Source organism: Tupaia chinensis, unplaced genomic scaffold (assembly GCF_000334495.1).
Source record: "Tupaia chinensis unplaced genomic scaffold, TupChi_1.0 Scaffold000121_1, whole genome shotgun sequence".
Lineage (NCBI taxonomy): Eukaryota > Metazoa > Chordata > Mammalia > Scandentia > Tupaiidae > Tupaia > Tupaia belangeri.
The window spans coordinates 852,439-880,213 of NW_006159588.1; the positions used below are offsets into that span (position 1 = coordinate 852,439).

The following is a 27,775-nucleotide window of genomic DNA, read 5'->3' on the forward strand; positions in this document are numbered from 1 at the left end:
GGATTGGGAAAGATGATCCAAAATTAAGTAAAAGCTAGTTTCTTAGAGTAAACTTTATGAATGTAGGAATGATAAATGCCTGTATTCTTACTTATAAACAGTCAGAAACATGTGCTTATGAACATGACTATGCCGATTCCATTACCCTATACCAAGAGTCCCAGCCCTAGTGCCCAGGGGGCCAGGCAGAATGTAAGCAAATACAGTCATGTAGACTGGGAAGCTATCATGACCTGGGAAGGATCTGCCCAACCAAGAACGGGGTCTCATCCCACTTATTACTGCTTTATCGAGATATACAATCATTTCTCAAGGAAAGGTGAAAATCTCGATTTTTATATAAAATCTACTCAATTTTTAAACTTTAGATCAAATTTATAAAATGTGCATGATTCAAACAAAATATATGTTGGCTGCAAGCTCTCCAGTGCCAGCTTGAACCTCTGCCTAAACCATTTGTACATGTCTCTATTTCAGTGGACTCTGTAATATGCTTTGGCCCCATTTTAAACAGTAAAACCTGGTGATGAAAATAAAAATAAAATTAATGCAAAATAGCCATAAAAACCAAATTACCACCCTTTTATATTCACTTACAACTCTGCTTTCAAGACACTCTTTACATCCCCACCTGTCCTCTTTAAATCTTAATATCAAGGTTTTTTTCCCCATCTTTTCTAATTTAGTACACATACATTCTTGTTAATTTGCAAACACTAAAAGTAAATGGTTTTGTTTTAATGCTGTGACTAATTTATCTGAAAATAACCAAGTCACTATTTTCAGGCACGCTATCTTTATTAGACTAAGTATTCATCATAGTAAACATGAACATAATGACACCTAGACCAGGAAAGCCACCTTCATTTAAAAAAATCTGTTGGTATTAAAAATAAACAAATAAATAAATAAATAACAACAACAACAAACTGCCGCTGGCAATTCTCCTGGTGTTAGACATAGAACTGAAACACCCTTCCCCGGCAGAGGTCAGAGTGCTGCCGGTAGTGGTCTCTCAAGCACAGAATTCTAACCTCAAACCTGGACTGCAAAGACTTTGGAAGAATGTATACAGGGAGAGACAAAGCAAACTCATCAGGATAGTCCGGAAAGGAGAAAGAAACATAATGAATTAGAAACAATTAATGCATTACTTACTTATTGTTCTTAGTTTGTTTAAGAGCACCCCCTCTCAAATTGCAGAGACAGCATTCCTAGAGGGAAAAGAAAATATCACACAATTATCAATTTACATAACCAGAGTTTTTACCATTCATCAAAATAGTCCCAGAAGTTATAATGTTTCATTATACAATAAAATTAAAACCACCAGGAATCACATAAAAGACTATTTCTATGAAGTTCAAGAAGAGAAAAGAAGGGAACCAGCAGTTAGCGTAATGGCTATGTCGCTGGACTCCCACGTCGTCGACCACGGTTCGCATCCTGGACCCGTTGGCTTAGAACTCACGCTGGGTGCGTGTGCGTGCGTGCCCAAGATCCCGAGAGGAGAGTGGAGAAGGGATTGCGGCGTGACGATCCCCTCTGGGGGGTGATTTCTCGCTTTCGGGCTATATGTCTCTGTCTGTCTGGCGAGCGCACACGCCCTATAGCAAAAACCTCTCCCAAAAAAAAGAAGAGAAAAGAAAAAGAAAAGAGAGAAGGTAAGTGATACCCCTAAATGTTCTGGGTATTTGTCTCCCAGAAAAAGCCACCATGGTCCTGGTATCATTTTCAATGTCCACGGCTTGTGGAGAGCTCTAACATGGAGAACCTGGGAGCCTGGAGAGCTATGGGCCAGAATTCTACAGCAGAAAGAACTGGTAACAACTACATTCCCTCGTACTCTGCATATCTACTCGTGAACACAGGATGGCTGAAGAAGAGACATTGGCAGGCTTATTTCTGATGGAAAGATAAGGAAGAAGCGAGTTTTAAGACAATCTTTTCATCAAAGTATTATATGAGCCTTTGAGGGTAAATGGTGTTGGAAAAATTGTTCTGGTCACCTGTCCAGAACAAGAAAACAGTGCCAAGAAATGTTTTCCTTTTAAAAATTTTGTATTATTATTTTTAATATTATTAGTTTTCCATAGGGCACGTGTATGTGCAAGAGCCAGAGCCAGAGCGAGAAATCCTCAGAAAAGGCAGAAACACCACAATACCTTCTCCCCCATTCTCCTCTCAGGAGTTTGAACACATACGCACACATACCTGGCATGGTTTTTCAAGCCATCACGGCTGGGACTCAAACCACGCAGTTGGCCATGTGGGATCCAGCTACCTTAACCTCCATACCACCTGCTGGCCCCATAAATGCTTTCCTCTTGTGTACCTGAAGAAAGTATATACTACTCTACGCTGAGGTTAACTCTCATTGGTACACATAGACAGTATCAGTTATTTCTCACTATTTCTTCACAATTTCTCCCATGAAAAAATCTAGGAAAAGCAGGACTAGACAGTAGCATATTACCTACTAGTGAACTAGAAACTTTTAGTAAATACCTAAGTAGTGTTTTAATATCTGACTCCAAGCTTATTCCCCAATTTTCTACATTAATGTATTTTTTAAATAGTTACAAGGTATTCAAAGGTTTTTCCCTCCAAGCTGTGTAAATAAAATCTCCTTATCATGTCTAATAAGATGATGTGCCCTAAGTTTGACAGCTTTGCCTAGCTTTATAAGGAATCCCTGTAACTGATCTACTATTAATAATGGTATGTCAAACTTTATCGCTTTCTTTTTTCTGAGAACAATATAGAAAAAACTGGGAGGAATTCATCTATTATATAACTTAAATTAGTTTAAAAAAAAAAGAAACTATATACAACCAGAAATGTTCTAGGGTATCATGTATCTGTTAAAATCTATGTATGAAACTTCCTAGATGACTACTGAGTTCAGAGCAGTAAAACTTACACTGTGTATATTTATTTGAGTACATTATAAATTAGCTCACAGAGATAACTACTCAGCACCACAAAAACAAATTCCAGAGACCTCTGGAATAACTGGTTTTGTTAAAGTGTGCATGTGCACACACAAAGAAAAAAATCCAGATGTTGAAAAACAGAAATTTGGTCATTCATTTTGTAAAAACTTCTCCATTTTAAGTCTTTTTATAGTAATTTAACACACTTTCAAGAGAGAAAGTGAACAAAATTACAACAAAATGCTGTTTGTTTTCAATGTGTATACAAAGATGTGGGTATTCACTGGGAGCACAGCAGAGCAGAACTGGGACCAAGAGGTGCTCAGACACTAAGAGAATTAGATGCCAGATTAATGAAACTTACAGAGAGAAGAAGCCTAAGGGACACATTAGGAGAGTTAAATACAGTAAAGCAGCAACACAGCTGCTTACATGCACCTGGTTATGATCCTGGAAAGGCACACATGTTCTAAAGCATTAAGATAATCGAAATACAAAGTCTTCTAAAATAAAATATGGGGAGCCCAGCAGGTGGCATGGTAATTAAGGCACTGGACTCCCAAATGGCTGACCATAGTTTGAGTCCTAGACCTGGAAGCTGCTTTCTCACTTTCCCTCTCTTTTTGTATCTCTCTGGTGAACACATGTGTCTTGTAGCAAACTCAAAAAATAATAATTAATTAATGAAAAATAGAACATAGAGACTCAAGATTTTAAATGGAGGTGAGAAGGACTCCCATCCACCACAATATGAAACTTGTTCTTTCTAGGGTCATCAGTGTCCTACATGTTACAGAATCTAAGGGGCAATTCCAAGCCTTTGGTGCACCTGACCTCTCAGCAACATTCAACACTGTTGATTCTTCCTGATCCTTCTTTGTCCTCCTCCATATCTAGACCTTCAGCTTCAACAGGCTTCTCTTTTACTATCTTCAAACCCAGAAATTTCTGTAATGAGACATATAATTGCTCTATCAATACACGCTAACTGAGCATCTAAATCCACTACCCTCGTTCTATTCTCTCTCTGAAGCCCAATGCTTCACACATATGTCTGTGGAGGTGACAACTCCACCAGCATCTCAATCACATGAGCAAAGCTGAGCTGATATCTTCCACCCAAGTCTGTACTCCCGTTGTTGCCCTCCATGAGTGGCACCAAGCAACCAGTAGAGCTCAGGCAGGAAGATAGAGTGTTCCTCTCATCCTAGGTGTAATCAATTGAATTTTGTCAATCCTACCTCCAAAACCACCTTGTTCTCATCATCATCACTGCTGTCACCTTAGCTGATATCTCTGGAATCCTTCACCAGACCTAAACACCGCAACCTATCTTTATTAGACTAAGTATTCATCATAGTAAACATGAACATAATGACACCTAGACCAGGAAAGCCACCTTCATTTAAAAAAATCTGTTGGTATTAAAAATAAACAAATAAATAAATAAATAACAACAACAACAAACTGCCGCTGGCAATTCTCCTGGTGTTAGACATAGAACTGAAACACCCTTCCCCGGCAGAGGTCAGAGTGCTGCCGGTAGTGGTCTCTCAAGCACAGAATTCTAACCTCAAACCTGGACTGCAAAGACTTTGGAAGAATGTATACAGGGAGAGACAAAGCAAACTCATCAGGATAGTCCGGAAAGGAGAAAGAAACATAATGAATTAGAAACAATTAATGCATTACTTACTTATTGTTCTTAGTTTGTTTAAGAGCACCCCCTCTCAAATTGCAGAGACAGCATTCCTAGAGGGAAAAGAAAATATCACACAATTATCAATTTACATAACCAGAGTTTTTACCATTCATCAAAATAGTCCCAGAAGTTATAATGTTTCATTATACAATAAAATTAAAACCACCAGGAATCACATAAAAGACTATTTCTATGAAGTTCAAGAAGAGAAAAGAAGGGAACCAGCAGTTAGCGTAATGGCTATGTCGCTGGACTCCCACGTCGTCGACCACGGTTCGCATCCTGGACCCGTTGGCTTAGAACTCACGCTGGGTGCGTGTGCGTGCGTGCCCAAGATCCCGAGAGGAGAGTGGAGAAGGGATTGCGGCGTGACGATCCCCTCTGGGGGGTGATTTCTCGCTTTCGGGCTATATGTCTCTGTCTGTCTGGCGAGCGCACACGCCCTATAGCAAAAACCTCTCCCAAAAAAAAGAAGAGAAAAGAAAAAGAAAAGAGAGAAGGTAAGTGATACCCCTAAATGTTCTGGGTATTTGTCTCCCAGAAAAAGCCACCATGGTCCTGGTATCATTTTCAATGTCCACGGCTTGTGGAGAGCTCTAACATGGAGAACCTGGGAGCCTGGAGAGCTATGGGCCAGAATTCTACAGCAGAAAGAACTGGTAACAACTACATTCCCTCGTACTCTGCATATCTACTCGTGAACACAGGATGGCTGAAGAAGAGACATTGGCAGGCTTATTTCTGATGGAAAGATAAGGAAGAAGCGAGTTTTAAGACAGTCTTTTCACCAAAGTATTATATGAGCCTTTGAGGGTAAATGGTGTTGGAAAAATTGTTCTGGTCACCTGTCCAGAACAAGAAAACAGTGCCAAGAAATGTTTTCCTTTTAAAAATTTTGTATTATTATTTTTAATATTATTAGTTTTCCATAGGGCACGTGTATGTGCAAGAGCCAGAGCCAGAGCGAGAAATCCTCAGAAAAGGCAGAAACACCACAATACCTTCTCCCCCATTCTCCTCTCAGGAGTTTGAACACATACGCACACATACCTGGCATGGTTTTTCAAGCCATCACGGCTGGGACTCAAACCACGCAGTTGGCCATGTGGGATCCAGCTACCTTAACCTCCATACCACCTGCTGGCCCCACAAATGCTTTCCTTTTGTGTACCTGAAGAAAGTATATACTACTCTACGCTGAGGTTAACTCTCATTGGTACACATAGACAGTATCAGTTATTTCTCACTATTTCTTCACAATTTCTCCCATGAAAAAATCTAGGAAAAGCAGGACTAGACAGTAGCATATTACCTACTAGTGAACTAGAAACTTTTAGTAAATACCTAAGTAGTGTTTTAATATCTGACTCCAAGCTTATCCCCCAATTTTCTACAGTAATATATTTTTTAAATAGTTACAAGGTATTCAAAGGTTTTTCCCTCCAAGCTGTGTAAATAAAATCTCCTTATCATGTCTAATAAGATGATGTGCCCTAAGTTTGACAGCTTTGCCTAGCTTTATAAGGAATCCCTGTAACTGATCTACTATTAATAATGGTATGTCAAACTTTATCGCTTTCTTTTTTCTGAGAACAATATAGAAAAAACTGGGAGGAATTCATCTATTATATAACTTAAATTAGTTTAAAAAAAAAAGAAACTATATACAACCAGAAATGTTCTAGGGTATCATGTATCTGTTAAAATCTATGTATGAAACTTCCTAGATGACTACTGAGTTCAGAGCAGTAAAACTTACACTGTGTATATTTATTTGAGTACATTATAAATTAGCTCACAGAGATAACTACTCAGCACCACAAAAACAAATTCCAGAGACCTCTGGAATAACTGGTTTTGTTAAAGTGTGCATGTGCACACACAAAGAAAAAAATCCAGATGTTGAAAAACAGAAATTTGGTCATTCATTTTGTAAAAACTTCTCCATTTTAAGTCTTTTTATAGTAATTTAACACACTTTCAAGAGAGAAAGTGAACAAAATTACAACAAAATGCTGTTTGTTTTCAATGTGTATACAAAGATGTGGGTATTCACTGGGACCAAGAGGTGCTCAGACACTAAGAGAATTAGATGCCAGATTAATGAAACTTACAGAGAGAAGAAGCCTAAGGGACACATTAGGAGAGTTAAATACAGTAAAGCAGCAACACAGCTGCTTACATGCACCTGGTTATGATCCTGGAAAGGCACACATGTTCTAAAGCATTAAGATAATCGAAATACAAAGTCTTCTAAAATAAAATATGGGGAGCCCAGCAGGTGGCATGGTAATTAAGGCACTGGAATCCCAAATGGCTGACCATAGTTTGAGTCCTAGACCTGGAAGCTGCTTTCTCACTTTCCCTCTCTTTTTGTATCTCTCTGGTGAACACATGTGTCTTGTAGCAAACTCAAAAAATAATAATTAATTAATGAAAAATAGAACATAGAGACTCAAGATTTTAAATGGAGGTGAGAAGGACTCCCATCCACCACAATATGAAACTTGTTCTTTCTAGGGTCATCAGTGTCCTACATGTTACAGAATCTAAGGGGCAATTCCAAGCCTTTGGTGCACCTGACCTCTCAGCAACATTCAACACTGTTGATTCTTCCTGATCCTTCTTTGTCCTCCTCCATATCTAGACCTTCAGCTTCAACAGGCTTCTCTTTTACTATCTTCAAACCCAGAAATTTCTGTAATGAGACATATAATTGCTCTATCAATACACGCTAACTGAGCATCTAAATCCACTACCCTCGTTCTATTCTCTCTCTGAAGCCCAATGCTTCACACATATGTCTGTGGAGGTGACAACTCCACCAGCATCTCAATCACATGAGCAAAGCTGAGCTGATATCTTCCACCCAAGTCTGTACTCCCGTTGTTGCCCTCCATGAGTGGCACCAAGCAACCAGTAGAGCTCAGGCAGGAAGATAGAGTGTTCCTCTCATCCTAGGTGTAATCAATTGAATTTTGTCAATCCTACCTCCAAAACCACCTTGTTCTCATCATCATCACTGCTGTCACCTTAGCTGATATCTCTGGAATCCTTCACCAGACCTAAACACCGCAACACAAGGCCACAGCCATTCCAAACCTCACAAAAGTAAGCTTTTAATGCTTGTCAGCATTTAATGTCGCCTGGAAGGGCCAGATTCATCAGCTCTTGTTTTGTCCACCCTCACTCGCTTAGCTATCCCAAGGACTTCCCAATAGGTTCCTTCTGTCCTAAACCTCAGAATAAGCCTGCTCCGTTGCACATTACCCTGAACACATTCTTGATATCTCACTTCACATATTACTTCCTCAGGCAAGGATCCCCTGACTCAGTTACTTCTCTCTCATACATTCCCAATAGCATCTGTTACTGAGACTCCCCTTTGCAGCTATTTATTAAATTCCCTCGCTGTCCTCACTAACCTGTAAGCTCAGTGAGTGAAGAGAGAGTATCTCTCAGGTTAATTCTATGTTTTCTATTAGAATACCCAATAGAGAATAAACCTTCAATATGAATTTGTGAAATAAGTAAAACATGGCAAAACAGAAAAGAATAAACATCTTGAAAATCACTGAGGGATTAAAAAGTTGTAATGCCTTTTCAAACAGGGGCTCTCTAAGGAAATGATGCTAAAGGCTTTACTAACTTTGCATGGAGTTAAGAAACAATGATTTGGGACCAGGAGATGGCGTAATAATTATATTGCTGGACTCCCACATGGTCGACAGTAGTTTGAGTCCCAGACCTAGCAGCTTGAAACTAAAGTCTGGTGCATGTGCATGCGTGCCCAAGATCCCGAGAGGAGAATGGAGGAAAAGCGACTGCGGAATGCCCATCCGCCCCAGAGGGGGTGATTTCTGGCTGTCTCTCTATTTCTCTTTGTTGTTCTGGCAAGCACATGCACCCTATAGCAAATATCTCTTCCAAAAAAAAGAAAAGAAAAAGGAAAAAAGAAATAATTACTTGAATAATTATTTTTGCCAGGATTAACTGCAGAAATTTCTTGGCAAATAACAAAAATACTTACGGTGAGGTATACACATAAGTTTTGTTTGTTTGTGTTTTAGAGATTTTTCCAATAGGGTGCATACATTGCCAGAGACAGAAAGCAAGAAATCACGTCCGAGGAAATGGCCACACTGCAATCCCTTTTCCTTCATTCTCTTCTTGGGATTTTGGGCATGCATGCACACGTGACTGGTGTGAGTTTCAAGTCACTGGGTCCAGGATCCAAACCATGGTTGGCTACATAGAAGTCCAGTACCTCAAATAACACACCACTTTCTGGCCCCCACATATATTGGTTTGTTGAAAAAACTATGACACATTTTTGCAGAGAAAACCATAGCAAAAAAAAATACATCATGACTTCTCTGATAACCTCAGTATGTTATTTATATCATGTTTTCTGTTTAATTATCTCAATTTTGAAAAAACAATGGGAAAAAAATACTCATATTAAATTACATCAATTGGGGACCAGCAGATGGCATAATGGTTACTTCACTAGACTCCCATATAGTCGATCATGGTTTGAGTCCTGGCCCGGTGGCTTAAACTCACACCAGGTGCATGTATGTGTGTGTCCAAGATCTCGAGAGAAGTATGGAGGAGAAGGGATTGCGGCATAGCCATCCCTCCTGGGGAGTGATTTCTTGCTTTCTGTCTCTGTATTTCTGGCAAGTGCATGCACCATATAGCAAAAATCTCTTTAAAAAAAAAAAAAGAAAGAAAGAAAAAGAAAAAGAAAAGAAAAGAAAAAGAGAAAGAGAAAAAAATCATATCATTTGTTTAACTTATTGTCTTTCATAGGGCAAAATTAGTTGACATGGTAAAAATGTCAAGATGCCAACTTGCTCGTTCATTTACTTGTAGTTTCACTAAATGAATATGTTCAAAGATAAAAGATAATAGATATAATATTATTAAATATTAAAAGATAATATTAGATTAGACAATGACAGAGAGGGAAAGTGAGAAATCTCCCCCCAGTTGGGTTGGCCAGACCACAATCCTTTCTCTTCCATTCTCCTCCCAGAATTTTGGCATGCATGCACATGTGCCCAGTGTGATTCTCAAACCACTGGGGCTGGGATGTGAACCACAGTTGGCTATGTGGGTGTCTGGCACCCCAACCACTATGTCACATGTTGGTCCCTGCATCATTCATTTTTAACTCTGAAAGTGAGAGAATTTAGTGAGAAGGAAGGAAAGTGTCTTTCAGTACACTGGTTTATTTAATTGCACACATAATAAAAATTAGAACAGAAAACACATATTAAAGGCTGTGCTCCAGGTATCATGCCGATATTATCATATATTTTCCTTTCCTCCCTTAACCAAAATATATTAAGTAATTAATATTTCACTTCATAGATGAGGAAACTAAGATTCAGAAAGATAACTTGCCTAGGGTTATCCAATCCAGCTATTATTAGACTTTTTTTTTTTTTTTTTTTTGGAAAATGGCTAATTTAGCTGTTAAACAACTACACAGTTGTGGCAACTACTCAATTTTGCTGTTGTAGGATAATGGATAACCAAACAGGTGTTGTACTCCAACAACCTGTTCCTTACAAAACGCAGGAAGAGAACAAGATTTGGCTGAGGGGTTACCCTTTTCCCACCCTTCATCCAACCAGGAAAGGGAGCAATTGGGATTCAAACTCAGATCTGCCTAATTCAAATATCCATGCACTTTTTCTATAGTACCTTTTGCCTCTAGGTATAAAACAAAACATAAGCTATCAAAGTAGAGTGCCAAAATAAAAAAGAAACGGTCCCTGACCTGTGAAGCATGCAACTGAGAAAAGATCAGCATGTACCTAACCATATCACAAAGATAATGATGTAGGGTAAGTCCCTTGGAAGCAGCAGATGGTGCAGCGGTTACTTTGCTGGACTCCCACCTAGTAGAGAGCGCAGTTTGAATCCAGGACATGGTGGCTTGAAAATCACACCAGGTGTGTGTGTGCATGCCCAAGAGCCCAGGAGGAGAAAGGTCCCTTGTGTGGCCAGCCCCTTGGCGAGCGATTCCTCACTTTCCCTCTCACAGTGTCTGTTTCTCTCTCTCTCTCTGTCTCTCTCTCTCTCTCCCCCTCCCTCCCTCCCTCTCCCTCTCCCCCTCTCGCCCTCTCTCCAGTGAGCACACACGCCCTATGACAAAAACCTCTTAAAAAGAAAAAGAAAGGGTTAAGTCCCTACTTCCTCATTTCCATAAATAACCAATAATTCCTTAAAACAGATTCCCCTCAAAAGAACTCATATCATAAAAAATTGTGTTACCAAACAGCATATACTAACTTGTGTTCCCATTTGTTTTATTAATCTAGCTAATAAAACTTCTCATTAGTATGATATCATTAAATTTATCCTCACTTTATCCTTCCGAATAATGATAGCATTTCAAACAAAAGCAGCATTTTAGTTATTCTGTGCGATCTAACGTCAGGCTAAATGAGAGGGAGAACAGTGAAAGTGGAGAGCCAAGCAGTACCACAGTGCGTACCACAGAGCAGACGGCTGAGTCCATGTCATGGCCCAGCCTTTCACTAGGGGTATAACCTCAGACCATTATTTAACCCCTGCACCTCATATACGTAATGTGCAAAGGCAAAAAATCATTTCCTTAGTGAGTTAATATATGGAAAGTACTTCCTTACACATACACAAAAAAACACGGGGAAACATGGTTAAATATGTAAACGATTAATTGTGGTCCTAGGTAACTTAAATGTAACATTCCCAGTGGATGGTCTCAATGTAGTTCTTTATTAGGGAACAAAGAATATGGACTTATAATTAATATTTCCCTTCAACTGCAAAAAGTAGAAAGATCACCAGGAGCCCTAAAGCTAGGCCGCTATGCTCTAAAGCAGTCAGGGAGCTTATAGTATTCCAACAGTTGCTAACTCAACTCCAAAAAAGAGATAGCACTCCCATTTGTTTAAATCAGAAAATATCGAGTATATGGGCTATTATGATGCCTTTACAGAAGAATTTTTCAATCAAAATTTGAAGAGAGGTCTAGCCTAGTCATTAAGGGAGTCATCTCTCAAGTGGCCAACTGAGAGGTTCTAATCCCAGATTTGGTAGCTTAAAAATGATGTTGAGGGCCAGGAGGTGAAATAGTGATTACAACACTGGGCTTCTGGCTGGCTATGGTTCAAATCCGAACACGGCAGCTTGAAAATCACACTGGGTGCATGTGCGTGTGTACCCAAAATTCCAGGGGAAGAATGGAGAATGGATTGTGGCATGGCCATCCTCTGTGGGAGTAACTTCTCACTTTCCCCCTCACCATCTCTCTCTGTCTCTCTCTGGTGAGTGCATATGCCCCAAGGCAAAAACTTTAAAAAGAAAAAAGAAAGAAAAACATGCTGAATACGTGTGTGTGTGTGTGTGTGTGTGTGTGTGTGTGCACCCAGAATCTCAGTAAGATGGAGCAATGGAGGAGAGATTACAACATGACCACACCCCTGTGAAGGGGTGATCTCTCCTCCCTTTCTCTCTTACTCTGGTGAGCACATACATCCTCTACCATAATAAAATGAAGATATTTTATTGCACATAAATTATGAGTCAGCAATCCTACTTCTTGTGATCTATAATGTTTACATCTATGGAAAAGTACGACAATGACAATCGTTCCTTTATAATGGAGAAAAGTTATATCTTAGAAGACTAGAATTCTATCAGTAGCTTAAATTTATTTTCCAATGTCTGAATGTTTATAATAAGAACAAATTAAAGCTTTAAATGTAAAATGGTAATAAAGGTCCAGCCAGGTGGTGTGTGCATAAGCCAGCTGGATCCTACATGGTTGATTCCTGGACTCTGCAGCTCGAAAAACATGCCAGGCGTGTGTACGTGCATAGCCAAAATCCTCCTGAGAGAAGACTGGAGAGGAAGGGATAGTGATGTGTCCCCGCCAAAAGAGAGCTTTCTCACGTTCTCTCACCCCACCTCTCTCTGGCAAGGACACATGCCCTGTAGGAACGGAGGAAGGAAGGAAAGAAAAGAAGGATATAAAAACCTTGGTAAATCCATAAACACTGAGATACTAGGAATTTAAAAGAATATTAACAGAACAGTTAAGGTATGTTATATAAGTTGCAGTACCATTTGCATTCCCCTAAAAGCAGCAAGTCATAACACTAGATTAGGCATAGAAAATATCTGCAAGGTCAACTGACAAAAAGTATCAGAATATTTTTTCTATTTAAAAATAATGAGAATTTAAGAGTAATGGGAATATGGGATATTACTAAAAATATTTTAACAAATATAAACAAAATCCACAGATATATACCTGAAGAAATTTAATCATTTACATTAAATATGTGTAATTTAAAGAAACTATATTTACCCTACTTTTTTCCTATTTACTTTTTACTTAAATGAAAAATTCAAACAGGCACATATGATCTCCAACCTTTCAGTGCAATGAAACTTCTTTTCAGTCTAACCTATGAAGATACCAAAAACTGTTCAGCACTGCAGAACAAAATAAATAAATAAAATTAAACAGCCTGTGCTCATTGCCAGCCTTGTTTTATCTTATGTTTAATGAGCATGCCTTTGCTAGAAACAATAACACCCAGTATAAAATGACTCACTATTATAAAGATTTAGACATATTGCTAGTAACCAATGTTCCCTAAAACAAAACAAAAAAATATACTAAAATGTCTGTTACAACGTGATTACCCTATAAGGCAGCTGTTATTTCTGTCTCCCAAATGTAGCATTTTAAAAACGCCATTTTGTTGTATCTATTTTTTTCTTCAGGGCAGCTCAAACCTCAATGAAAAAATATAATAAAATCAGATCATTTGCTGAACATTGTATTTTGGGCATAGGTCCCTTTCCCTCACCTAACAGCAATGACAAGAATCCCTTTTCAATGATGCCAAATATGCTTAAAATTTGGTTTCATAAAAAATTAGCACTGAGATGAAGAGCTAGCACACCAATTTACAACATGGAATGATTTCTTTATGGCTGAGTTATTAAACCATGAGAAAAAATGTTTGTAATCAAAGTGCTGACAACACATTAACAACAGTGGCGAGGAGGGCGCTGTTAGAACACAGTGATCGCACTGCTCATTCTTTGTAGTAAGGGAAATCACGTTCCAGTGGCTATTCTGTGAAACATCAGTTAAAGAAATGCCAATACCAACATTCTCAAGCTGGCTCATGAGAAGCTCTCATTTTAGCTGACATATCCATAAGTGCCACTAAAGCCAATTTCCCATTCTGTAGAAAAATTACAAGACTGAAGTACACCCTACCCCGCAACCCCCAAAAAAAACACACTCTCATTTATCTGAGATGTTCATAACAGAAATGCAAAACCATAAAGCAGGGTTGTCTGCGAGGGGAAAGCAAAGAGGGATTAATCACATTAGCAGAAAACTGGTGCTAATAAACAAAACAGGGAAGGACCACATATCTGTCTGCTCTGGATCCATGACACATCTATCAGAACTGAGGAGAGGATGGGTCTCACATCAGGATGGAGGCTGGCATGGGCCCTGAGTGACTGGGAAATTGAGTGCCTGTGAATGGAAATTTCGCAGCCTCGTGGATTTTATACGACTGGGTGAGTTCTCTCACCACATCCATCTGCCTTATAAGTGAAAGCACGCATTGTTTCCATACCTCTTGAGCAACATCAGTGAATGACCAAGTTCCTGCCCTCAGTGAACTTATATCTGAAAGGCTAAGGGAGAGGGTGGCAGAGAAACTAAAAGAGCAGATGGCGTAAATGTTAGCAGGGATCAGGCCACAGAGCTGCCTAGAGAAAGGTGACACAGGCATACTCTGGCCTTTTCCATCAGGAAAGGTGGTCAGAAAGAAAGAGGGAAAATACTGGATAAGGCTTTACAGGCCATGAAATAAAGCAAGATAGGAAGCCACTGTAAGGCTTGAGCAGAGCAAAGACGTGGGCTGACATACATTTTAAATGGCCACCCCAGCAGCAGACTGTAGGAGGCATGTGGGTAGAAGAGGGAAGTTAGCAGGTTACCGTCATAGTCCAGCAGGAAAGAGGTAGTAAGAGGATGAGTCTGAGTAGTATCAGCACAGGGGATAAGAACTGGACAGGATTGGGGCCAGCTGGCACCATGGTGGGTAAGGTGGCTGGATCTCACATGGCTGTGCAGTTTGAGTCCTGGAGTCAGCAGCGTGAGAAACACTAGACATGTGCATGCATGCCCCAAATCCCACAAGAAGAATGTGGAAGAATGGATTGCAGGGTGGCCATACCCCCCCAAGAGGTGCTCTCTCCCTCCCTCCCATGCCCCTAGCTCTCTGCTGAGCACATGTGCCCTCTGTCAAAATTAAAATTTAAAAAATATTTTTAAAAAAGAGGGAGAGAAAAATTAGCCAAGATTCCAAATCCACTGCCAATGTACAAAAGACAGAATTTACTGTGCAGATGTGGAATTGGGGGAAAAGCAAAGCATCAAATCTAACTGTAAAGGTTTTTGGCCTCCTCAGCTGGAAGACTTAAGTTCCAATTTACTGGCAGTCAGGAAGCCCGTTGTGAAGATCTGAAACTCAATTTGGAATAGGGTGGGTTTGAGGTTTGGACATACAAGCAGAGATGTGGCACAGGGAGTTGGCTGAGTCTGCAGTTCAGAGGAGGTGGGACAGGACCTAAAAATGCATGAACCATCAATGAGCAGATGGTGTTGAAACTATGAGGCTGAATGAGATCAACATGTGGGTAATTGTGGAAAACAGACTCAAGTTTTGAGCTCTTGGGAACTGAAACTACCAGATTGGGAAGATGAAGAGGACCCAGTTATAGAGTGAAAATTAGTGGCTGGTAAAGATGGAGAAAAAGCAGTAGACTGCAGGGTGCTGAAAGCCAAATCAACTGGTAGTGCTGGAAAAGCAGGTGTTCTGAAGGAAATATGGGGCAAAACCTAGAACTAGAATAGATTCAAGAGAGAAATGAGGGAAGTGGCAAGAGTAAGAGTAAATACAAGTCTCAAAGGCTTTTACTATATAAGGGTGCAGAGAAATAGGGTTGGCATCAAAGACAGGTTAAGGGCCAGCAGGTGGTCTGATAGTTAAGGTGCTAGACTCCCCCAAGGCCAACTGTGGTTTGGGTCATGGATCTTGCAGCTTGAAAATCACACTGGACATACATGCACATGTGCCCAAAGTTCTGAGAGGAAAATGGAAGAGAAGGGATTATGACATGGTCACCCCTCAAAGGGTGATTTCTCACTCTCTGTCTCTCTCTAGCGAGTACACACACCCTATGGGAAAAAAAAAAAAGTCAACAAGGTCTACCAGATGGCATGGAGCTTATTAAAGTGGATGGATCACACATGGCCGACTTCACAATTTGAGTCCTAGACCTGGCTTGAGAGTCTAGCTGGGCAGGTGTACATGGGCAGCAAAAAATCCTGAGAAGAGAATAGGGTAGAAGGGATTGTGGCATGTGCTTTCTCACTTTCCTTCTCTCTCTCTCTCTCTCTCTCTCTCTCTCTTTCTCTCACTCTCACTCTCCAAAGAGGGAGGTAGGGAGGAATGAAGTAAGGGAGGAAGGAAGGGGAAAAGGGAGGGAAAAAGAGAGGAGAGGAAGGGAGAAAAGGGGAGATCCAGAGAGGTTTTTTTTTTTTGTTTTTTTTTTTTTTTTTTTACTTTAAGAGTAAAGAAATATCACAAGTGTGCATGGTAATGGGAATCACCTGAGACACAAAAATTGGTGATGTGGTAAAGAAAGGGATGAGCTGTCTGAAAGATAATCTGTTGTATGGATCAGGGAGAGAATGGTTTTCAATAGGAGCATAGGGGTTATAGGTTAAAAAAAAAGGTAGAAACTTGGAGAATAGCTCTTCTGACAACTTCTGATTTCTCAGTGAAATATCAGTGAGCTCATCAAATGACAGCAAGGAAGGGGTCTGAGGTGGGGAAATGTGTAGAGACAGAGGATATGAAACAGTCAACCAGGAGAGTGGGAGGGAATGCATGATGGGTATGCAGTATCCTACTACTCACTACCGGACCCCATGGAGGAAACACTAACAGTTACAACATGAGAGCAAGAGTGATCTGCACTCTGTGTTTCTCCCGGCCATATTCAGTCCCAGCAGTGCAGGTGCAGACTAGACAGATAGGAGTACTTGGCAAGGGTGAGTTACACTGAGGGAAAATAGCAAAGTAAAAAACATGGCAAAAGTGTTGGATATGCTAGGGAGTGTAGCAGCTAAAAAACGGAGGCAGGGACATGAGGGGATGGAGAGACTGAAAAGTTGGAAACACCATTGTGTCTCACTGTGCAGTGAGATTAAAGGACTCTGCTGGAGTCCAGAAACAAGAGTGTGGGCTATGTAACAGGTTCAGTCAGAGCAAGATGCCAGAAATCCAGAAATGACACTTAAAATACACCATACCTTGGGCAATGCTGAACAGTTAAGAACCTTTTCAAAGGGCTGTCTTGCCACTGACTACTATATTAGCTATTTCCCAGTTAAAAATCACTGCAAATTTAGTAACATAAAACAACACAAGTTTGCACAGTTCAGTAGAGAACAACTCCAAACATGGCTCACCAGGTTGATACCAAGGTGTACACAGGGTTCATTCCTTTACAGAGGTGTTAGAGAGGAATCTCTTTCTGTGCCCTCTCTAGCTCCTAGAAGCCCTACACATCCCTTGGCTCTTAGGCCTCCTCCTCCATCTTCAAAACCAGCAACAGAATGTCAAGTCCTTTTCAAGTAGGAATTACTCTTTGTCTTCTGCCCTCATTCTCCACATTAAATGACCCCTGCGATTACACTGGGTATACCAGATAAACCAGAAGAATCTTTTTATAAGGTCAGCTGATTAACAACCTTCATTCCATCTGTTACCATAATTTCCCTTTTCATGCTGATTAATATACTCAGAAGTTCCAGGGATAAGGACGTGAAACACCTTTGGTAGAAAGGACTACACTATTCTGCCTACCACAAAAACAATGACCAAAATGAAGCACGTACAGGAACTGTACCTTGGAGCTCCTGAGCAGCCACTCTGGGCTGAGAGAGTACTCCCATCTCATGAGGACCTCATTACTACAAATATCCATGTCAAATACACGTACGCAATGACATTAAATGAATGAGCACATTTCCTAGGACACACAGTTGAAATGCTAGCTTTGAATATTTACATGAAGAACTGTGATTCACATAAAGCTGCAACAATCTCTAAGGATTTCCAAAAGAACTTCCAAGTGAAGTAGTCTTGTATTCGAACAGATTGAAAATATGTAGAACTACACAATATATGACGTAAAAGGTAACTTTCCTTTACTTAATTTCTAACTCTCATCAAGTAAATTTACATTTTAGCTGTTTAACTATTTAAATATAGGATGCTACCATATATGTGAAAAATAGAATAGAAAATTATATTGTCCCAAGTTATTTCCTCCTACTTTTATCTTTCTAATATTTGCTGACGCCAACGTGGAATTACACTTGTACTGTGCAGAGTACTGGTCTGGTCTCTGTCTAGCAAGTCAGAAACATCCCAGGTGGCAAAAAGTGGCACCTATAAAACTTAAGACTAGTCAAAGTATACTACACTTAGAGTTCACTACATTAACATGAGAGTACTTCAGGATCTTGACCAAAGAGTCTAAGTTGAACACACATCTTTCTTTGTTAAAGTTGCACATTTGACTTGCAAAGGACTGTACATGATTTCTTCATCCTGCCACTGGATTAAATTTCATCATTCATGGGAAAAGCCTGCATTGCAATTTCCCCCCTCCACTCATCCTGGGGATCTGGTTCCTCATGGAGAGAGAGCTGTGCCTTGCAGCCCAGTGACCTCCGGGCATGCACAGCCTGGCGTGTAGTACAGTGTGTCAGGCTCCCATAATGTCACTCATTATTCTTCCTGACTTTACTTGTGCTCTCCAGTTGAAACACTAAAGATTAATGAGGCATTTGTTCTCAATCAAGAAGCTATTTATGAATACAGTTCCACTTACAGTAAGTCATGCAGACTTCTCTTTCATTCTCTCTGCTACAAAGAGGAGGTAGTGTTTATTGAGGAAAAGGGAGAGGAAAGAAGAGAGAAAAATGATTTGTGACTTATTAGCCTGTAAGCAGTTCCCTAACGGAAAGGCTTCCACCTCATAGCTATGCTGTCAGGATAATTGATACCCTCAAATGTGCTGTTCTGTTTGGTTAAAGGAAAATAATTATTACCACAATGGCCTTTGTGAATCAAGGTTTAAGTCTGCAGCTGTTCAGAATAATTTGCCTCCTCAGGAGGGCAAGAGGCAATTTTGAGTCCAACTGCATTACCTCAAATAGGAGAGCAGGTCTTGGCTGGCGGATTACAGGGACACCTTAATGGGGAGGAGCAAGTAGCCACTTAGTTACAAACGGTCACCACCCACCAGCAAATGCCCTGCCTTTGACAAGAACGGAGCCTTTCCTTTTCTGCTAGTTTCACTTTGTATAAAGATCAATGTTGGCCCTGCAGGCTGACAGTGTCTCATCACCTGGTCTTGACAGTATCCCGAGGAATAACATAAAAAAAATTAAAAAAATAAAAAAAATTTCAGCATAAAACAGATCAGAAGGAGCAGCACTGCCACCGTGACCTCTCAAGGCTATAAGCCAATCTGATCTAAAAATCAATCGCTCTGATCTACAAAGTCACTTCAGAGCTCATCCCAAAAGAAAACTGTCAGAGCTGTTGGCAGTTGGGAAATTGGATTCAGGAGATTATCCAGTTCAGGGAAAGGTCCTCTGGGTACAAACTATAGTAAATATGAAAAGAAAAAGAACTTCTACTTCACCACCCAATAATGCTAATTATTCTATAGCAAATGGACAACCCAGCACAGTAGAAATAAACCCACACTTAGTGTCTGCTCTATTTTCAATGTAAACAAACAAAAAACACTCAAACATCACTACTCATAATTAAGTCATTAATTTAGGCTTCTTCCTACTCTGGGAACAAGCTTAGCAGAATAAGTCTAGGCCAAGGAATCCAGAGGTCTGAGCACGACCATGAATCCTGATTCTCTTCCCACACAGTGGCATGATCTTGAGCAAAGAATTACTCTCAAGACCCTTCTGTCTCATTACCTGTAAAATGAGATTTCTATGCTACACTTAGAATTCTTTGGTCTTTGTCAATATTAAATTCTATGAAAACTTAGAAATGTCTATTCCTACTACTCATATGAGCGTAAACCTGAAGCAATACTTATTCTGAATTTGTAGATCCAAAGTTAAAAGATGAAACTACATTTTCTAAAAAGGAAGATTCCAAGAACTAAATGACAAGAAATTTCTAACATCATTTATCAGCACTACTATTTTTATTTGGTAGTATGGAGAGGAGACTAAAGGTCATGTTATGGAATTATGGAATAAAGGTAACACAATTTATCTCAACCACATGCTGGTTCTTTAACTCTAGTAATCACCACCCTAAGAGAACCCCCGCTCTAGGTAGAGGGGAGAGAGGACACTACCTTCAGGTTCCACAGTGATGGCTGCTTTTTTCCTAGCTGAGCTGCCATCTATTAGAACTAGGCCCAATTTGTGGGACCTCGCCTCTAATCAACGGTGGGAGTCTAACAGAACACCTTCCCCTGCCAGATGATTACTATGATGAAGTTAATGGGGAGTTAAAGGGTTTTGAAGCTTCACAGTCCTCAAAGATATCAGGAGTTAGCAGCTCTGCATGAGAAGGATCATTTTTATCTAAAACTTAAGCTTGGGCGTTGGACAAGGTATGCTCTCTCCTACTTATCAGGAGTTCTGATAAATATTTTTCAACAAATGTCTCAGATTCTTTAGCCCACAACATTTAGCAACACCGTAGGGGTTGGTTTTACAAAGACTATTACCTCAGGTAGTCCTATAATTTAATTTTGTAACTATGATTTGACAGAGAAAAAAATATCATCATTGTTCAGGAGCAAAATATAATAAAACAGCCAGATGAAGCACTGGCAGACATAAATGGCAGCCATTACTCCATCTATAAATGCAACTTATTGGTAATCAAGCAGTAATTTAAAAATATGTATGGGGGCCGGCAGGTGGCGTGGTGATTAAGGTGCTGGACTCCTCCATGGCCAGCTGCGGTTCCAGTTCCAGAACTGGTGGCTTGCTTTCTCACTTTCTCTCTTTCTCTCTCTTGTGGACCCATGTGTCCTATAGCAAAAATTATAAAAGTAGTAATTATGAATAAAAATTCTCAGTGAAAAAATGCTAATAAATAATAAACTGTGTGAACAGTATGTAGGAACATATGTATGAAGTCACCAAAATGTTTATTTTTAGCACAGCAATTAAATATTCCGTTCTTTACTAGAGGAAAAGAAGAGCCAATTCCACATTATCAAAGTACAGTTTACACATATCTATTACTACCTTTAAAAAGTAATGAACAAATAAGTGAACTAAAGGACACAATGAGTAAAATGTATTATGAGGTTGAAAACCCCTTTCATGTTTGGGTTTTTGATTTCTTAAAACCATTTTGGGAAAAAGAAACAGTGTTATGTTTGTTATATGTACATAATAACAACTTTATTATTCTGTAGAGGACAATAAATGCTTTTCAGTAGATAATAAATGTGTGCAGTTACCTAGTTTATGCATTTCATTACACAGAATGAGAATTCTAACCTATAAAGTTTTTTTTTTTAATTTTTCATTACAAAATGTACTTTTTCATAGCATGGCCATATTCATCCAAAAATATAATGGATAGTTGGTTGGATTTTTTTTTACACTGTAATACTATCAAAAGAAAATATTCAAATTCTCCTGAATTAATAGATATAGTGAAATAAAAAGGAACTCAGCATAAAATGCTTTCCAAAACAGCAGGTGGACAGAGTTACAGTAAGGCAGTAAAATGTTTTTGTTGGGGGTGGGGGAGAGAGCCAGCAGGTAGCAAAGTAGTTGTGGTGCTGCATTCCCACATGACCAACAGTAGTTCAAGTCCAGGACCCAGCGGCTTGAAACTCACAAGGAGCATATGTGCAAGTGTGCCCAAAAATCCCAGGAGGAAAATGGAGGAGAAGGAATTGCAGCGTGGCTACCCCCCACCACCACCACCAAGGGGGTGATTTCTTACTCTCTCTCTCTGTGTCTCTAGCAAGAGCACACACCCTATAGCAAAAGTCTCTCGAGACCAGCAGATAATGTAATGGTTACATCACTGGACTCCCATGTAGATAGATGACCATGGTTGGAGTCCCGGACCTGGCAGCTTAAAACTCATGCCAGATGTGTGTGCGCATGTGCCCAAGATTCTGAAAGGAGAATAGGGGAGAAGGGTTTGTGGCGTGGCATACCCCCTGCCCCAGAGGTCATTTCTCACTTTCTATCTCTGTGTCTCTGGTTAGCACATGTGCCCTACAGCAAAAATCTCTCAAAAAAAAAAAAAATCTCCAAAAAATTCTTTTTCTTAGATTATTTTTATGGCAATTTTAGGTTCATGGTGAAATTAAGGAAAATGTACAGAGATATTGCATAAACCTCCCAGCCCAACACATACATATACAGCCTCTATCACTTATTACCACCACCCACCAGAGTGGTACGGTTATTACAACTGAGACATATACATTGAAACTTTGTTATCACCTAGAATTCACAGTTTACACTGAACTTTATTCCCAATGGTGTACATTCTACGGGTTTAGAAGACTTATGGCATGTATCCACCACTGTAGTATCATACCGAGTATATTCAATAATGTATAATGATTAAAATGTATAATGAAATGCACACTGTCATCTGGTCAACCATTACCAGTGGTCACATGCTAGTCTTATACTTTGCCATAAACCATCACCACTAACTAGATTAAGAATATAAATAATTTGCTTTGTAAAGGTCCCCACTTCTTAAGGAAAACTAATTAAAGCAAAATGGAAATACAAAGCAAACCAGAATAAAGTAATGTTATAGGCAGAATGGACCTCAGATATACATCTCTAATCATACCTTCTCATTACATTGCTTTTAAACTCTTTTTTCAATTTAGATTTTGTTTAGATTATAGGTATGTGAGCTATGGTTTTCCATCCTGCCTGCCAACCAAGAATTATTTGAAGAGATAAAAAGCTCACTAGTAACATATAGCACAAATGATAGTTTATTTGGAATATTTCAAACTGATGAAAAATGGCAGCCCAGGCTTAATATTCTGCCACATCCAGAAGACCAGCAGTTCTGTCCGGTCATGTTCTTAAACCTGAGTATGATCTGACTGTCTCGTAACTCCTAGAATACGGAGGGATCAATCTAACACTCTCCTGCCCTCACCCTTGAAAGGTCCCTAGGAAAACATCCAAATGTCCTACAGAGAAATGACTATAGAGGCAACATATCAGCCCTCAATTTTTTTTTTTCCCCTGAGAGGTTATTGCTATAAGGCATGTGCACTCGCCAGAAAGAGAGAGAGATACAGAAAACAAGCAATCATCCCCCAGAGGGGATGGCCACGCCACAATCCCTTCTCCTCCATTCTCCTCTCGGAATCTTGGGCACACACATTCATGCACCCGGCGTGAGTTTTTTAAGCCACCAGGTCCAGGACTTGAACTGTGGACAACTACGTAAGAGTCCAGCGACATAGCCATTACACCAACTGCTGGTCCCTAGCCCTCAATTTTTTTTTTTTTGAGAGGTTTTCACTATAGGGCGCGTGCATTGCCAGACAGACAGAGAGAGACATAGAGACAGAAAGCGAGAAATCACCCCCCGGGGGGGGATGGTCACGCCGCAATCCCTTCTCCTCCATTCTCCTCTTCGGGATCTTGGGCACGCACGCATACGCGCCCGGCGTGAGTTCTAAGCCAACAGGTCCGGGACACAAACCACGGTCGACCACATGGGAGTCCAGTGACATAGAGATTACGCTAACTGCTGGTTCCCCCTAGCCCTCAATTTCTAAAAAGAATCTGATTCAAATTCCTTTTTCATCTTCTTTAACTTACTTATGTTTACTTACTGTTTAGAATCCTATATTATGAGTTCTTTGGAAGAACACAAAGAAAATCCTCTAATTACATAGTAACAACTTCCTTTCCACACCCTACAGAATATTAACTATTTGATTTATTAAACTCTAAAGTGAAGGTAAGTATTTAGGTCATTAGCCTACTCCACATATTGAAGTAATATCTCCCATCTCAATTAAAGTATAGCCTTCAGGTAGCGTTCAGGCATTTCACAGAAATACCTACACTCAGAAAAATAATTTCTAGGAAGAAAACCAAGAAACAACATTGTAGAGGGATGTTGATAAATGGAAAAAAAAATTACAACTAGAAGGAATAATATATATCTAGGGTTATAAAATATGGTGAGGAGTATGTGGTTAACAATGACATACTGTGGGACCAGCAGTGGGCATAATGGCTATGTCACTGGACTCCCATGTAGTCGACTGCAGTTCAAGTCTCGTCCAGTACCCAATGGCTTAAACTCACACCGGGCGCAGGTGCATGCATGCATGCCCAAGATCCCGAATGGAGAATGGAGGAAAAAGGATTACAGAGTGGCGGTCCTGCCTGGGGAGTGATTTATCCCTTTCTGTCTCTCTGGCAAGAGCATGCACCCTAGAGCAGAAATCTCTTACTCCCCCCAAAAAATGACTTACTGTATATAATATTTCAAATGATTGAGATGATGGGCACATTAATTACCCCAATTTAGTCATTACACACGGTATTCATGTACTGAAAATCACATTGTAAAAACTGTCACATTAAAAGAAGTTATCAATCAAAAACACTGCATATTTTTATGTTGAGTATATTAGCAGTATTTTCAATTAGCAGCACCTCATAGTAAGCTATGATGCACATATTAGACATGACTATAGAAACTCTGGTCAAAAGTGAGGAGATACACACAAAGGAACAAAATAACAAGGGAGACAAACACCAAAACCAGAGTATTTTACTAAAAATAGAACTTGGTAATATTTAGAATGTCTTCTAAAATGATATACTGGGGGAGAAAAAATTGCTCCAAAAATAAATATAATTAAACAAAAAAGTTTTCCAAAAAAGCAGAAATGAAAACAAAATGTTCAAATAAAGCTGGGTTAAAAGTCATAAAGTGAAACAGCTTTTAGATAACTGTGTCTATTTATTCAAATAATACTAAAACAGGACAAAGCAAGGACTCAAAGCAATGACATCTAACTAGACCAATGTAATAAATGAGGTCATCTGGGAAGTAATGACACATTTTTCTATATCTTAATATGCAAAAACACATCATAACTTTCCCAGTCACGTAATACAACCCAAATCTAAGGTATTTTGTAGAATTACAAAATACAGGTATTTTGTAGATTTCTCTTTTTCATTTCATATCACCAAAAGTTGGGAATAAAGCAAGAATTCTAGAATCCAAATGAGTGTGCAATCTAAAAAGTATCATGAATCCCTTCCTCAAGCACATGCCATTTAAGCAGCAATGTAGTTTCTTGTTTATTTTAATTGACATGATAGAATAATATAAGGAAATGCTGGTGAAACAGACCAAAGTGAAGTCTGATTCTAAACTTTGGAAAATGAGGAGGACACCGAAGGTGACAAAGACTGGCCCATATCATGTAGATACTAACGTTCCTACTTGATGATCTATTAGTTCAGAAATAATCCAACATTATACCAGGTACTGTGGGTGTTACAGAGAAGAATGAGACAGGGATCTAGCTTCTAAATACTTAAAAATTATCAGAAGAGCGGGGCCAGCAGTTGCCATAGTGGTTACATTGATGGACCCACATGGCCAACCACAGTTCGACTCCCAGACTGAGTGGCTTAAAATTCATGCCAGGCACATGTGCAAGTGTGTGTGCCCAAAATCTGGAAGGAGAATGGAGGAGAAGGGATTTCAGCATGGCCATTTCCCCTGCGAGGTGACTTCTCACTTTCCCTCTCACTGAAACTGTCTGTCTAACAAGTAAATTTATATGTATATTTTCTAGAAATCATAATACCTAAGATGACTTTGTTTTCAAAAATATTATTAACTCTATTATTATAATTAACATCCTCGCCCCCCCCCCTTTTTTTTTTAATAGAAAGAGCTTTTTGCTATAGGGCACATGTGCTCACCTAAGAAATAGAGTCACTTTAGAGACACAGAGAGAGAGATGGGAAGATAAAAAGTGAGAAATCATCCTCCAGGGAGGATGGCTATGCTCAATCTCCATTCTCCTGTCAAATTTTGGGCACACATTCACACACACCCAGCATGAGTTTCCAGCTGCCAAGTCTGGAACTCAAACCAGGGTCAACCACGTGGGAGTCCAGCATCTTAAACATTATATCACTTGCTGTCCCTTATAGCATCCCTTTTTAAAAAAGAATCTTTGAAAAATAGAACCACTCCACAAAATCCTCACACTATAAAAATGAGCACAAGGTGTTCAAAAGTACTTACCATAAGGAAACAAAATTAGAAACATTAAATCGGTTGTATAATTGTGCATCCACTGCTTAATGTGTTAAAGGAATATGTTGCATTCCTACTAACTGTTACCTTCACAAGCCATGTTTAAAGAAAAATTCTAGGAAATCATTAGTAGTAAGAGCTAGTGGAGTACAAGCCAGCATTGCTAGATCACATGACCTCAGCTGCTTCGCAAGAATTCATGAGCTCCTTCAGAGCCTCCATTTAAAAGGAGGTCTCGGGGCTCCACTGCAATGTAAAACTGACAACGTGAGATTCATGAGATTAATTGCCAAAGAAGGCAGGACTGAGGATACCTTTAAAATGCAATCATTCCAGCCACAAAATTCAAAGAAATCACACTTAAGTGTTTAGTAAAATTAATATTGCAACACATACTGCCACACTAAATCAACATGTTAAAGTCAGAATATCAATACTGTCAGTTACTACTCTGCAATACTGAAAACTGCAATTCAATAATTGCTCTGGAGAAAGAGGAATAGAAGTTCATCAACAGAGATTACTCAAAATAGATAAGTTGAGAAAACAACTGGGATCCACTGTGAATTTTGATAATTTCCAATCAGAAATAAAACACGAGGGTTTGAGCATCAGTGTGAAATAGAGTACACAATTCTATTACAGAATAAAATAGATTTATATGGTTTTAATATTAAAATAGAAATGGCAGATTATATATTCTAAGGAGGCAATTTTGAGGAGGTTAAGATTAATAGAAGCTTTAAATCAATTCCAAAGAGTGATTAATTAATCAGAGTATTTTCTTCTTAAAACATGCTACTTGGAACCAGCATAAAAGATCAGAACCACTTTTAGAATCACGGTGGGTGGCCTAGGCCCAGCCCGGCTCTGCCATGCATCGGACAGGTACCTTGGACACCGGACTACTCAGTTTGTGAGCTCAGGAGCCAGGCAGGAACTGTGGGTGGAACAGAGCACGCTTAACATGCTGGTGAACTGAATTAGGTGATGCCTAATTCCTAAATCTACGCTTTAAAGTGCACGAGAGGACATCGCAAACCCAACAGACTCTATGACATTACACTGACTCAAACAATATGAATAGGACCTGCATGGTAAATAAAATCTGGACATACTGATACAGCTGGATATATTTATCCAGGATGCACTTCCTGGCCATTTTATAGCAGTTCTATATTTACACAGTTTTTCTTAACAAAATGAACACTCCAAGGCAAATACCAAAATGTTTTCTGGGCATACAAATGCAAAGACTTCTTAAATAAGAGTTATTACCTCTGACATCAAATAGATCAGGTTATTTGGATTACAAATTGCCCACACTTTTCTCCTCTCTTCTCTCACTACAAAGAGTGAATGGCAGCAATAAAATCATTTGGAAAGACATCCGTCACTCATTCCTTTAATTTATAGTCACCATATGTCTACTTCCACACTAAGAACTAAATATGCATAATGATAACATAAATTTTCATCACACAAAACGTATTCCTTATACTGTTCTTCAGATTTTCAACCTTAGTTGCAAGAAAATTTAATTCTTCGTCACTAAAGATCATTGAGGAATAAAGCAAACAGTACTATTAGAATTGAAATCACTGAGCAAAGCAACCCCTCTGGAACTAGTGTGAGGGACAGACACAGTGTTGATA

At 39.4% G+C, this 27,775-nt stretch overlaps 1 protein-coding gene across 3 annotated transcripts in view; it reads right to left on the reverse strand.

Annotated features, from left to right (window-relative positions):
- The window catches only part of KDM4C (lysine demethylase 4C), a 452,171-nt gene that overhangs the window by 168,553 nt on the left and 255,843 nt on the right, over window positions 1–27,775 (reverse strand). For all 3 annotated transcript variants that reach the window (XM_014586260.2, XM_027770291.1, XM_006144466.3), the window contains one exon: window positions 4,633–4,688. In XM_014586260.2, coding sequence (XP_014441746.1) covers window positions 4,633–4,688 — 56 coding nt within the window. The remainder of the gene's footprint in view (window positions 1–4,632; window positions 4,689–27,775) is intronic.